Genomic DNA, 15,000 nt, shown 5'->3' on the forward strand with positions numbered 1-15,000 from the left:
TTGTGTGTGTCTGTGTGTGTGTGTGTGTGTGTGTGTTTGTGTGTGTGTGTGTGTGTGTGTGTGTGTGTGTGTGTGTGTGTGTGTGTGTGTGTTTGTGTGTGTGTGTGTGTGTGTGTGTGTGTGTGTGTGTGTTTGTGTGTGTGTGTGTGTGTTTGCGTGTGCGTGTGCATACGTGTTTGTGTGTGTGTGCACATGCTATGTTGATGGTGCTCACTCTCTTCTAACTTTGAGATGACCATTCAGGGCGATGTATTTTCCTGCATAATGTTTTTTGTAAAAATATTCTCATACGAGGGTGGCTCAGCAAGTCATCAAATGTGTCCTACAGGGGAAGCCTTCACCACTGTGAGGTCACGCCCCTTAAATCAACATAACACTGTCTAGGATTTATATATAGAGCAAGATTAACATCCGTCCATCTGAACACATAGACTAACAGCTAGAGTATATACAGCCTGCCGGTTTTCAGTTCTTTTAAAAAAACATTTTTTTTTAAATCTCACTCATTTTAATTTTAAAGGCACAGTAAGCCTCCCGTAAACCATCACAAATGCTGTCAAGCTTTTACACACAGTACAAACACCCTTCCATTTGAACGCTCACCAAACGGGAACATCCTAGGTTCCCTACGTACGTAAAGAGCGAGCAATTTTCAAAGAATTAATTTTGCGGATTGTGTCAGAGACAATTCGGACCGTGGTGCGTTTTGGCGCTAGACCTAACTTTTAAAATCTAAATAATAAATTGACAGCTTGTTACACAAACATTCTTAAATCATAAAATAATTCTTTTGTCATCAAGACAAGATCATTACAATTCGAAGTTTTGAAAGTTTGAAAAAAGAAAAGCCCGGAAGCAGGGTCACGCAAGGTCGTGGTTCTCGTAGCAGACGACGGTTTATACCTATCGCCAGTTCCTCTGAACAGTCAAAAGCCATCGCTAGAGTTCTTGTGAACCACATCCGTTTGTTTCGTGCATAGTCAGAGGTACTTAATAACGTGCTATTGCAGATAAGCTCACATCGAGTCGCATTCTTCTTCTTCTTCTTCTGCGTTCGTGGGCTGAAACTCCCACGTACACTCGTGTTTTTTGCACGAGTGGAATTTTACGTGTATGACCGTTTTTTACCCCGCCATTTAGGCAGCCATACGCCGCTTTCGGAGGAGAGTCGCATTCAAATTACTAACTGACGACTACATTGTGAAAAAGAGAAACTTGATCACACGGGTTCACGATGGCTCAGTGGTAAGATAAACAACGCAAAATACATTCTTTGAAAATTGCTCGCTCTTTACGGAGGGCACCTAGGATGTTCCCATTTGGTGAGCGTTCAGATGGAAGGGTGTTTGTACTGTGTGTAAAAGCCTGACAGTATCTGTGATGGTTTACGGGAGGCTTACTGTGGCTTTAATAGCACCTTTGTCAGTCTGTACAATTAGCATCTGCTGTGCATAGAAACCAGCCGGACTGCAGATTGTAAGGTATTTTTCTGAGTACTTTTTTTATGACATAGACGAGTCTGTTTTGGTCTGTGATGATGGGTTGAATGTATTATGATGATCTGTGATGATGGGTTGAATGTATTATGATGATCTGTGATGATGGGTTGAATGTATTATGATGATCTGTGATGATGGGTAGATTGTGTTATATGATGATATAAAAAAACAAAATGGCTGTTGGTGAGATGAACAATGGTAAAAAGCAAGAGATCTTAACTCACCAAGATGGACATTACACATTCGTCAAAGTTTTTGCCTGCTTTCGTTTCCTGAAGAAGCCTTCATGGGCTAAAACGTCGACGATTATGCGCTGCGAGGTTGGTGAAGTAGGCTTAGCGAAGTGGACTTCTCTCAATTAATAGCTAGTTTTCGGACGAAACCTGTCAAACAAAGTATGAAACATGATTTAGTTGTCGCTGAAATTACGTTATAGATAACATTTGTCAAGAAATTAATTCAGCAACCATTTCCGAGTCCGTACCGGTAGCAGACAGTGTTTTTCTTTGTTGTGGGTGTGTGCTCCGGACACGGGACACTTATGTGTATGACTGGTTGTGTCAGGTATTTTGAGATTTTGTACCCGGTAAAACGTGTTCTTGTGTGCGTTGAGATAATGTGCTTGTTAGCAAAAATGTGACCCTTGTTGCCCGCATAAATAAATAAATAAATGAATAAAAACACACAGAAACAAAAGTACATGGAGCAAACATAGAATTATACAAATGTTCTGTTGTTGACTGTGAACATTGTATTCATTGTGATGTAGTAATCGTGATGTAGTAATCGTGATGTAGTAATCGTGATGTAGTAATCGTGATGTAGTAATCGTGATGTAGTAAGTTATTGTTTTGTTTTGTCTTGTCTTGGTTTTCTTTGTGTGATGTTTTGTTGTTGATGAAGCAATTCTGTGACTTTTGGAAACTTACTGTGCCACCCTCGTAGGCTGTGTTACTTGGAGACTGACGTGAAAGTTGTGATGATCTGTGCTCACTTTTGGTATGTGATTATATAAAACGTTGTCTGGTCAAATTGGCGTTTGTTTCAGATGAGTGCAAGACGCACGCTCTCTCTCTCTCTCTGTCTCTCTCTCTCTCTCTCTCTCTCTCTCTCTCTCTCTCTCTCTCTCTCTCTCTCTCTCTCTCTCTCTCTCTCTCTCTCTCTCTCTCTCTCTCTCGGGCTAGATGTAAAAAAGCAGACCACTGCTTAATCTATTATTGTCATTGTCTCTCTCTCTCTCTCTTCTCTCTCAACTAAATACGTGTGTGTGTGAGCATGTGTGTGTGTGTGAATGTGTGTGTGTGTGTGTGAATGTGTGTGTGTGTGTGTGTGTGTGTGCTCACACTAACATAACACCTAGATATCCATTCACACAAACATGTGTAGACCTACTACACTGCAACCATCTACCATGATGGTGGTACTACGCCAGTATGTGCATTCACACTAACATAATGATAACACTACACTGTAGGAATTGTGCAATTACAATGATACTTTGCATTCACTCAAGACATAGCACGGCGCTACAGGCAGTATTCTATGAATGTGATACTCATGCAGGGAGATAACTGTCAATCATGATCAGTCGGTAGCGGCGCTGGCTTCATAATAAGTTGACTCTATCGCATATCGGCGTGGGTTCGATCCCCACGTTCGGCGAGGGGTTTATTTCCCAGAGACAACTTTGTGCAGACTCTCCTCGGTGTCCGAACACCCCCGTGTGCATACATGCGCACGGCGATACAGGTCCCAAGATCACAGGTTCAGGGTTTGGAAACATGCATTCCATCATGCACGAAAAAGAAAGAAAAAATGGGTAGCGACGTCCTGCATAGCAGCTCACTTTCCCAAGTGATAAAGCTACCTGAATTTGTTTGATGTTATCTTCGCAGGACTATATCAAAATCTTCTCTTATCAGTCTTATCGTATCTTCCAGTCCATGCATTCGCAAATAGGACAGCACTAACATGCAGGAGTCTTACTGTGATCGTTGTACAACGCCATTACATGCACAGCCGTGATCACACAAACTGCTGGTACCGTTACATGCACAGCCATGATCACACAAACTGCTGGTACCATTACATGCACAGCCATGATCACACAAACTGCTGGTACCATTACATGCACAGCCGTGATCACACAAACTGCTGGTACCATTACGTTACATGCACAGCCATGATCACACACACTGCTGGTACCATTACATGCACAGCCGTGATCACACAAACTGCTGGTACCATTACATGCACAGCCGTGATCACACAAACTGCTGGTACCATTACATGCACAGCCGTGATCACACAAACTGCTGGTACCATTACATGCACAGCCATGATCACACAAACTGCTGGTACCGTTACATGCACAGCCATGATCACACAAACTGCTGGTACCATTACATGCACAGCCATGATCACACACACTGCTGGTACCATTACATGCACAGCCATGATCACACACACTGCTGGTACCATTACATGCACAGCCGTGATCACACAAACTGCTGGTACCATTACATGCACAGCCATGATCACACAAACTGCTGGTACCATTACATGCACAGCCATGATCACACACACTGCTGGTACCATTACATACACAGCCATGATCACACACACTGCTGGTACCGTTACATGCACAGCCATGATCACACAAACTGCTGGTACCATTACATACACAGCCATGATCACACAAACTGCTGGTACCATTACATGCACAGCCATGATCACACACACTGCTGGTACCATTACATGCACAGCCATGATCACACACACTGCTGGTACCATTACATGCACAGCCATGATCACACACACTGCTGGTACCATTACATACACAGCCATGATCACACACACTGCTGGTACCATTACATGCACAGCCATGATCACACACACTGCTGGTACCATTACATACACAGCCATGATCACACACACTGCTGGTACCATTACATGCACAGCCATGATCACACACACTGCTGGTACCATTACATGCACAGCCATGATCACACACACTGCTGGTACCATTACATGCACAGCCATGATCACACACACTGCTGGTACCATTTCATACACAGCCATGATCACACACACTGCTGGTACCATTACATGCACAGCCATGATCACACACACTGCTGGTACCATTACATACACAGCCATGATCACACACACTGCTGGTACCATTACATGCACAGCCGTGATCACACACACTGCTGGTACCATTACATGCACAGCCATGATCACACAGCCGTGATCACACAAACTGCTGGTACCATTACATGCACAGCCGTGATCACACAAACTGGTGGTACCATTACATGCACAGCCATGATCACACAGCCATGATCACACACACTGCTGGTACCATTACATGCACAGCCGTGATCACACAGCCGTGATCACACAAACTGCTGGTACCATTACATGCACAGCCGTGATCACACAAACTGCTGGTACCATTACATGCACAGCCGTGATCACACACACTGCTGGTACCATTACATGCACAGCCGTGATCACACACACTGCTGGTACCATTACATGCACAGCCATGATCACACACACTGCTGGTACCATTACATGCACAGCCGTGATCACACAGCCGTGATCACACAAACTGCTGGTACCATTCCATGCACAGCCATGATCACACAGCCGTGATCACACAAACTGGTGGTACCATTACATGCACAGCCGTGATCACACAGCCGTGATCACACACACTGCTGGTACCATTACATGCACAGCCATGATCACACAGCCGTGATCACACAAACTGGTGGTACCATTACATGCACAGCCGTGATCACACAAACTGGTGGTACCATTACATGCACAGCCATGATCACACAAACTGGTGGTACCATTACATGCACAGCCATGATCACACAAACTGGTGGTACCATTACATGCACAGCCATGATCACACAAACTGCTGGTACCATTACATGCACAGCCATGATCACACACACTGCTGGTACCATTACATGCACAGCCATGATCACACAAACTGCTGGTACCATTACATGCACAGCCATGATCACACAAACTGGTGGTACCATTACATGCACAGCCATGATCACACAAACTGCTGGTACCATTACATGCACAGCCATGATCACACACACTGCTGGTACCATTACATGCACAGCCGTGATCACACAAACTGCTGGTACCATTACATGCACAGCCATGATCACACACACTGCTGGTACCATTACATGCACAACCATGATCACACACACTGCTGGTACCATTACATGCACAGCCGTGATCACACAAACTGCTGGTACCATTACATGCACAGCCATGATCACACACACTGCTGGTACCATTACATGCACAGCCGTGATCACACAAACTGCTGGTACCATTACATGCACAGCCATGATCACACACACTGCTGGTACCATTACATGCACAGCCATGGTCACACAAACTGCTGGTACCATTACATGCACAGCCATGATCACACAAACTGCTGGTACCATTACATGCACAGCCATGATCACACACACTGCTGGTACCATTACATGCACAGCCGTGATCACACAAACTGCTGGTACCATTACATGCACAGCCATGATCACACACACTGCTGGTACCATTACATGCACAGCCGTGATCACACAAACTGCTGGTACCATTACATGCACAGCCGTGATCACACAAACTGCTGGTACCATTATATTCATTCACACAAAGAAAAATCACTAAAATTCAACCGGTGTTTTTTTGTGTTGCCGTTTCAACTTCTGAACAGCATGACTAAAGGGAAGTAAGCAGGCGTGATACGCTCGAGAATATTGATAAATACGAGTTCTTTCCCATTGGTCGCAACGACATTTCTTGCCTTCAACAGACAATCAATGACTTTCAAAGACCGCCAGCTGAAAGTAAACTAAGCAAAAAATTATTGCACTTAGTTGGGGTACGAACATTGGTACGATCATCATCATCATCAGCATCATTAGCAGCAGCAGCAGCAACAACACCACCGCCACCAACAACAAAAAGCAACAACTACAACAACTACACCACCACCACCACCACCACCACCAACAACAACAGTAATCACCACCGAAATGAGTACATGCAAAAGCCAGTAGAAAATTGCAGCAGCAGCAGAAAAGAACAGCAAAAACAACAACCTAACAAGTCGCGTAAGGCGAAATGACAACATTTAGTCAATCTGTTGAATATCCTGAATGAAACTGAACGCTCTGCATTTTTTTCACCAACACATAACAGCTTCGTCATTCCTCGCGGCAAGGATGTCGCTCACTTTTCCCGTGCAACACGAAGTGAAATTGACAAGCCATTATAGCGCAATAGTGTATTGCGGTAAGCAGGAAAGCGCGCTTTTCTGTATTCTTTTTACTTTTCTGGGCATGTTTTGAATACAACATATTATTTCTATATGTTTTTGGAATCAGGAAATGATAAAGAATAAGATGAAATCCTTTTTGTATCGATTTCTTAAATTTTGATCGTAATTCTAATTAACCTGTTTTAGTTAATTGTGGTCAAATTTAAGAGTAAACATGACATATGTATATATTTTTAGATTCAGAATTCGACGAAGACTACGATGCAATCAATCTTAAATCTGTTTGCGAAACATTGGTTTTAATGAAAACTTTAATGAGTAAACTAATTCACTAATTTTTAAGCTTCCGAGCTGCAATGCAAACCCATAGTCTAGACGTCGTCGAAGATTGCTTGACCAAAATGTCAACCAATTTGGTTGAAAAATGAGAGCGTGACAGTGCCGCCTCAACTTTCACAAAAACCCGGATATGACGTCATAAGAGACATTTCTCGATACAATGAAAAAACTTCTGGGGATATCATACCCAGCAAGTTTCAGGTCAAGTTTCATGAAGATCGGTCCAGTAGTTTTCTCTGAATCGCTCTACACATACACACAGACAGACAGACAGACAGACAGACATACACCACAACCCTTGTTTCGATTCCCCGTCTATGTTAAAGCATTTAGTCAAAACTTGACTAAATGTAAAAACAATAAACAAACCCACCCCCCCTCCCCCAATAAAACATTAAAAACAAAAACACCAGAGAAGAAAAATAAACAAAAAAGTGTGGGAGATGAAACAGAAACCTTTAAACCGACTTTAAACAAAATTAAAGACGCTGTGGTTCAAAATATTCAACGGCCGAAAAATACTGAAATACCGTGTGGATTCAAAGGGGGCGATAGCCACATTTTCACAAAAATCAAATTTTGCTTAAATTCTTATCAAACTGACAACTTCAAACACACCCTCGACGAAATATGTGTCTGCACCTGTCATCAGTACGATCAAACGAGCTACATTTCACGCACAACAGCACATAACTGCTAGCAGGTCCATTGGGTTTTTAGAGTCAGCAGCCAAAACGTTTTCCCACCTCATTAGTTCTTCACAGATGAACGCCTTGCACCGACAATTGTCCAGTTACTGCCACTGTAAGTTTTTTGTGACGTCAAAAAAAGATTAATCGTCATTTGCTCGGTTCATGTCGCTCATTAGGGAGTAGTCCGCCTTGCAACCAGTCTGCACCCGTGTTCTTCCGCTGGCCTAATTATATGGCGGAGGGATATGATTAAATGCTACGCCCTCTGGGAGAGAGGTCGGTTTGGAAGGGGGGTCTATGGAATGGCGATTTGTCATCGCCACATCAAACACAACCATGGATCAGGGACTCGGAGTGGAAGTGCAAAGTGTGGGGAGCTGTTCTTTGCACAGTTCTGAAGATGGCTTACAGCGTTGTTGTGTTCAAATGTAGAAGTGTTTTGTTTGTTTTTTCTTAGTCCCTCTTTCGGGCGAGGGCTAGATGTAAATAAGCAGATCACAGTTTAATATATTACTTTCGTTCAGTGAAGAATTGTCATTGTCATTGTGTGTGTTGTGGATTTCCCATGTCTCTCTGAATCACTGTCTGCTTGTTTCCACCCGTCTTTCTATGTGTTTGTCTGTCTGTCCGTTTTATGTCTCTGTTTTACGTTATTTCTGTTTGTCTGTCTGTTTCTCTCTCTCTCTCTCTCTCTCTCTCTCTCTCTCTCTCTCGCGCGCGCGCGCCTAGAGAGAGAGAGAGAGAGAGAGAGAGAGAGAGAGACAGACAGACAGACAGACAGACAGACAGACAGACAGACAGACAGACAGACAGACAGACAGACAGACAGACAGACAGACACAGAGCGAGATACACTGATTTATGAGAGACCGCAGACATGGCATTCTTTTTCTCTCTCTCTGGGTGCAAAATCTTAGAACAAAACTTGAAAGTCAATCTTGTAAAGTCTTGTGAAATTGTGGGGATGGAAACTGTTAGGTTGGGGTATTCACGAAGAATGTGTACATAAGCACGATCGCGGATTAAAAACCTCCACACATAGAACCATCGCGAATTGATTGCGGAATCGCTATTTTCTTATCAATTAACCATCTGACACAGTTTGCTGAAGGTGATAGTTTTCGCATTGCACTCCTGTTCAGGTATCAAGGAGATATTGGTTGAAGGCACGTCGAGGCATTTACTAAGTTTTCATTCAATAGTGGCTCACCATATTGACCTTTTCTTGTCATTTGTTAGCACGCAGTCGAACCATTCTGGTATTTGTTCGAACTCGACGGCCTTGTGTGCGTGACTCTACTGGAGGTCAATCCTTCGATTATCACATTTTTAATCTTATTCACATCAGGGAAGTGTGAACAGTTCTTGCACGGATGACGAATATACTGACACGGTTGATATCATCGCCATCTCACGAACAGTGTTATGCAGCTATACAGCACTGTAGAGTTTTCACTGAGCATTGCGTTCTCCAGTGCACGAATAAAGTTATTTTCAAAGTAGTTACATTAAAACGGCATTTCCGCGAATAGTTGACAGCAAACAGAAGCGACAACTTTGACTTGGAAACTATCGAACCACTTTTCAATTTGCTGGACTTTTTGCGCTTACCTTGTACCGGCTTCCAGAGAAGCCATGTTGAAATCTCAGAACGCCCGGAAACGCCCACTGTACGACATGCTACCTTATTTTAGGTTTGCTGTCATATTACCTACAATGCAACATGACGCTGCATCTCTGTTTCCGGTTTTAGCCGCTTGCTGTGAGGTTTGAGAGTTGATAGTTTAAAAACAGTCACAACAGGACCATTTGACTTATGCAGAAATGTTTTCATGGTCTAAATGACTTCTTCTTCTTCTTCTTCTTCTTCTTCTTCTTCTTCTTCTTCTTCTTCTTCTTCTTCTTCTTCTTCTTCTTCTTCTTCTTCTTCTTCTTCTTCTTCTTCTTCTTCTTCTTCTTCTTCTTCTTCTTCTTCTTCTGCGTTTCCGTTACCATGCTCAATTATCAGTGATGTTGATGGGACCAGTCGCGATATAACCTTCGTGGTTGAAAACGACTTTAAACACCAAATAAAGAAAGAAAGTTGATGGGACGAAGTCTGAAGTTCGCCGAAAGCCTGAAATCCGCCCAACCTTACAGTTTCTCCTTCAGGTCTCCGCTGTCAATTTTAAAGGCGGAAAATGTCCCTTTAGAGGTCAAATGAAATAAAGTCAAATGCGGGTGTGCACGAGGTCTCCATGGATCATAGACCTTGGTTTGTAATTCTGTCAGGGTAACATTTGACCTATCGTCAGTTTTGTTGCAACGCATGTTCTAGAATACATTCGCACTTTCCTTGAGGGCCCCGTCACACAGCGCTACGTCCTTGAGGGCCCCGTCACACAGCGCTACGTCCTTGAGGGCCCCGTCACACGTACAGCGCTACGTCCTTGAGGGCCCCGTCACACAGCGCTACGTCCTTGAGGGCCCCGTCACACAGCGCTACGTCCTTGAGGGCCCCGTCACACAGCGCTACGTCCTTGAGGGCCCCGTCACACAGCGCTACGTCCTTGAGGGCCCCGTCACACAGCGCTACGTCCTTGAGGGCCCCGTCACACAGCGCTACGTCCTTACCACGACCATGTCGATCACGCCGATCAGAAAAAGTAATCAAATCGGGGCATATCACCGTCAAAATCCAGAGCGTTGCCAATCGTGGGTCAAACGTGGGAGGATTTCCATGAGCGTGGTTTGGTCGGGGTGGGATCCGCTAGATCGGGAAGCTGCACGCTCTCCCTAAGCTTATTTTGAAGTGCACGAAACAAGCGTAGTCTTGATGTAGTTGTTTTAAATTGCCATGTGCTGGATTTTGACGGCGATTATACCCCACCTTCGAAGGTGAACGGACCTGATGGTGGTTTTACCACGACCACAGAGATCTCACCACGATGCTACCACGCTGCTTGTACGATATTTGCGTTCCCGCTACGTGCCTATCAAGACTTTGCCACGCCTTCTGTATGTCACGGCCCGGCTTTTGTGCAAGCGTGGGGAGAGCGTGCAGCTTCCCGACCCCACCCCGACCCCACCCCGACCCCACCCCAATCAAACCACGCTCATGGAGATCCTCCCACATTTGGCCCACGATTGGCCACGCTCTCGGACAATTTTACAACGTAGTAGAAGCGGCGTCTGTGTGCGATGGGGGTGTAACTGGACACAGTCGACTACGCGAAGGATACTTGGCCAAGCTGGCCGCACGGAGCTTTAGTATAGAGTTTTCGGTAAACAGACTTCGCGAAGTCGACTTCGGGCTCTAGTAAGGACAGACTTTATCTATGTAGATTTCAAGTTTCCTTGCACAGTGAGAATCTATTAGTGTCAAATGTGACTAATTGAACGTGTTATAGTGGGGAGGGGACATAGCTCAGTTGGTAGCGCGCTGGATTTGTATTCAGTTGGCCGCTGTCAGCGTGAGTTCAAACCCACGTTCGGCGGAAATTTATTTCTCCGAGTCATCTTTGTGTGCAGACTCTCTTCGGTGTCCGAACACCCCCCGTGTACACTACATTGGAGGCACAGTCAATAATTGTCTACCTATACCCGTGTGACTTGGAATAATAGGCCGTGAAAGGTAAATATGCGCCGAAATGGCTGCAATCTACTGGCCGTATAAAATTTCATCTCACACGGCATCATTGCAGAGCGCCTAGAACTGTACCCACGGAATATGCGCGATATAAGCGTCCTATTGATTGATTGATAGTGTCATGCATGTTCTAGAAAACACTCGCTATCTATTGTCAATGCAAAAAGGAACTATTCTTGCAAGGTAGACGTGTGCAAAGTGCGAGTGATTCTGTCTGAACACGCACTACACGGTTACACAGTGAAATGATCAGACAAAGCCCATCAACTCGGCATCTTTTTATGTCACCAGTGCGTGCCGACTAGTCATATCGACTGATGATTCCTTAGCGAGCTTGACTAGCTATTTCCACTTCAATCCAGTACTTAAGATTTTGTCGCAGAATCTATCCGACAAACTAACGTAATGTCCATCATACAGAATTTGTTTTAATCGTTTTGTGTGTGTGTGTGTTTGTCTGCTGTGCGGTTGGCTGTAGTTTTGCTTGTTTGTTTTGTCTTGTGTTGATTTACTTTGATTTTATTTTGCAGTCAATTTGTTTTCCAAGTCTGATACTTCTTTCGTCTTGAAAAAAAAAACCACAGATTTATTTAACGTCAATTTCTTGATGGTATTATTGTATTTCGATATTCGATTTCCTTTGAGAGAAAAGGCAAAAACAGAATTTCGTTACGATGACCCGATTGCAATATCGCTCGGATGGTGGAGCCGATATCGCACGATGCCCAAAAGTATTGACCGTAGCCCGTTGCACGTCCCTGGCAAGGGATGGTGTTTTAATCATTCTTACTCTTAGACGAGTACAGACAATTGCAAAGAGAGTTGTAACATCATTACTCACCTATCAATCACGTGTTTTCGGAAGTTGGTCTTTGAACTAGTGTTACTTCTTTTCACGGATTCGTGCAGCAACTTTGCTGTTGAACGTCGGAATCAAAAACAGATGAAAGAGACAGCGAGTTGATTAATCTGCAATCCATCCATGCCGGATGTGTTAACTCTCTGTGCATCGAAGTACGTCTCTAAAAAATCTTTTTCAGACATTTTGCTTGCAAGAAAATTTTAAACGTAACATAAAATCGATAATGTCCACGTTAGCAGTAACAACGTTCAGATCATAAGACAATTTCAGCTTCGGAACGTATACAGTAGAGGGGTCCAATATGTATTGCATACTCGAGGTCGCCAAACTGCAAACTGAAATTTGGAGCGTCGCGCAAAACTTCGCTTCGTCGGAACTAAGCAACACACTATGGCAATACATGATGTCACATTTTTGTCCCAGAAGTTTATAACTGTCGTCTGTTAGTTGTTTTGCTGCGTGCTTGTGGAGTTATAAACATGACAAGTAAAAGAAGAAAACAAAACTGACAATTAGGTGTAAACAACTGGCTCTACATTTAATAAAAAGCTGAATATTCTTAATCATGAACAGCAACAATGTCAGGGAAGAACCAAAGAAATATTTAAAAACTGTTCAAAGCCTGAAAGCCTCGCTTGGAGCGTCAATCTCACTTCGTTGAGGTCAACTGTCAATTAGGATTTCGGGCTGTTTGAGGCATTTTCTAGTCGGACTTTTGAATGAATTGGATGGAATCGTGATTGGTGAATACAAAACTAGTAGCTTTTCCCCTGTGTTAATTAAACAAATTGAAAATAACGGCTGTTTGTTCAAAGATCAAAACCCCGTGCATTAACAAACAGCTGTGACTAGAAGACAGATACACTGATGAAGAATCTACCTCAGTCCCAACATCTTAAGGATAACAGATAGACTGATGAAGAGTCCACCTCAGTCCCAACATCTTAAGGATAACAGATAGACTGATGAAGAGTCTACCTCAGTCCCAACATCTTAAGGATAACAGATAGACTGATGAAGAGTCTACCTCAGTCCCAACATCTTAAGGATAACAGATAGACTGATGAAGAGTCCACCTCAGTCCCAACATCTTAAGGATAACAGATAGACTGATGAAGAGTCTACCTCAGTCCCAACATCTTAAGGATAACAGATAGACTGATGAAGAGTCCACCTCAGTCCCAACATCTTAAGGATAACAGATAGACTGATGAAGAGTCTACCTCAGTCCCAACATCTTAAGGATAACAGATAGACTGATGAAGAGTCCACCTCAGTCCCAACATCTTAAGGATAACAGATAGACTGATGAAGAGTCTACCTCAGTCCCAACATCTTAAGGATAACAGATAGACTGATGAAGAGTCCACCTCAGTCCCAACATCTTAAGGATAACAGATAGACTGATGAAGAGTCCACCTCAGTCCCAACATCTTAAGGATAACAGATAGACTGATGAAGAGTCTACCTCAGTCCCAACATCTTAAGGATAACAGATAGACTGATGAAGAGTCCACCTCAGTCCCAACATCTTAAGGATAACAGATAGACTGATGAAGAGTCTACCTCAGTCCCAACATCTTAAGGATAACAGATAGACTGATGAAGAGTCCACCTCAGTCCCAACATCTTAAGGATAACAGATAGACTGATGAAGAGTCCACCTCAGTCCCAACATCTTAAGGATAACAGATAGACTGCTCAAGTTAAAAAAAATCAGAATCAAAAAACAATAATTGTATGTGATTGGAACGTGTAATAATTGACAAAACCAAACGTTACATTTACAGTACGTCACCCACTGGTCTTTTAGGTAGACAGACAGACAGACAGACAGACAGACAGACAGACAGACAGACAGACAGACAGACAGACAGACACTAATGATACAAATATACTTATCTCAAATGCTATTGTTTTAATAAGATGCAACAAATGTTTAAGAGGTCAATAGTACATTATCATTATTATTATGTGTATTGTATGCCTTAACTGAGATGTTGTGTTGTTGTTATTTTATTTGACTGATTCCCAGTAATGTACGTGTTTATTGTGTATTGTTTCTCGTAGTTTGATGTTGTGAAGCGCGGAGAGAACAGAGCTATTCTGTAGTTCGCGCTTTATAAGTTTTCATTATTATTTATTATTATTATTAATAGCATTTAGGTTGCGATATTAGGTTACTTTGTGTAGGAATACAATACTGTCGTTGACATTGTCTTTGTCGCCCTAGTCATTGTCTTGGTTATTATCTGTAGTTTCTGTAATTAGGTATCGTCATTATTATTGTCCTGGTTATTGTCTGCAGTTTCTGTAATTAGGTATTGTCATTACTATCGTCTTGGCTATTGTCTGTAGTTTCTGTAATTAAGTATCGTCATTATTATCGTCTCCATGCAACCAATATCAATTCCTTTCCCCTGACGCCAAAAATTCTGTTTTATATCTATTTTTGACAATAGACTCAACAAACCAATCCTAAATAAGCTCGGGTCACAACCTATGTCTCCTAGTAACAGTGTGCAATTACTGATGCTGCCTTACCAATCACATCCACCGCCCCCACCCCACCCCTCCCTTACCATCTCCAGCATTGAAACCCCCCCCCCCCCCACCTTCCCCATTTTCCTACGCCTTCCCTAATCTTGTCA

General features: G+C 43.2%; 2 protein-coding genes across 2 annotated transcripts in view; both read right to left on the bottom strand.

Moving 5' to 3' along the window:
* The window catches only part of LOC138946719 (glycerophosphocholine cholinephosphodiesterase ENPP6-like), a 150,022-nt gene that overhangs the window by 64,867 nt on the left and 70,155 nt on the right, over positions 1-15,000 (bottom strand). The gene's annotated exons all lie outside the window — the stretch shown is intronic.
* LOC138946721 (uncharacterized) lies at positions 312-9,496 on the bottom strand. Its single transcript, XM_070318125.1, has 5 exons — positions 9,471-9,496; positions 4,575-4,633; positions 4,339-4,360; positions 4,101-4,165; positions 312-343 (listed from the first exon to the last, which is right to left on the bottom strand). The coding sequence occupies exons 1-5, from the start codon at positions 9,494-9,496 to the stop codon at positions 312-314; spliced, it is 204 nt and encodes a 67-aa protein (XP_070174226.1).

The sequence above is a fragment of the Littorina saxatilis genome, linkage group LG14 (assembly GCF_037325665.1).
Source record: "Littorina saxatilis isolate snail1 linkage group LG14, US_GU_Lsax_2.0, whole genome shotgun sequence".
Taxonomy (NCBI): Eukaryota; Metazoa; Mollusca; class Gastropoda; order Littorinimorpha; family Littorinidae; genus Littorina; species Littorina saxatilis.

Bases quoted from the DNA above. Each gene is read 5' to 3' on its own strand.
- LOC138946721 (XM_070318125.1), bottom strand. From the start codon at position 9,496: ATGGCTTCTCTGGAAGCCGGTACAAG. The intron at 4,361-4,574 runs GTGTATGAAATG...TAATGGTACCAG, and splicing joins CAGTGTGTGTGATCATGGCT to CAGTGTGTGTGATCATGGCT. The intron at 344-4,100 runs GTAATGGTACCA...GTGACCTCACAG, and splicing joins GTGTGATCATGGCTGTGTAT to TGGTGAAGGCTTCCCCTGTA.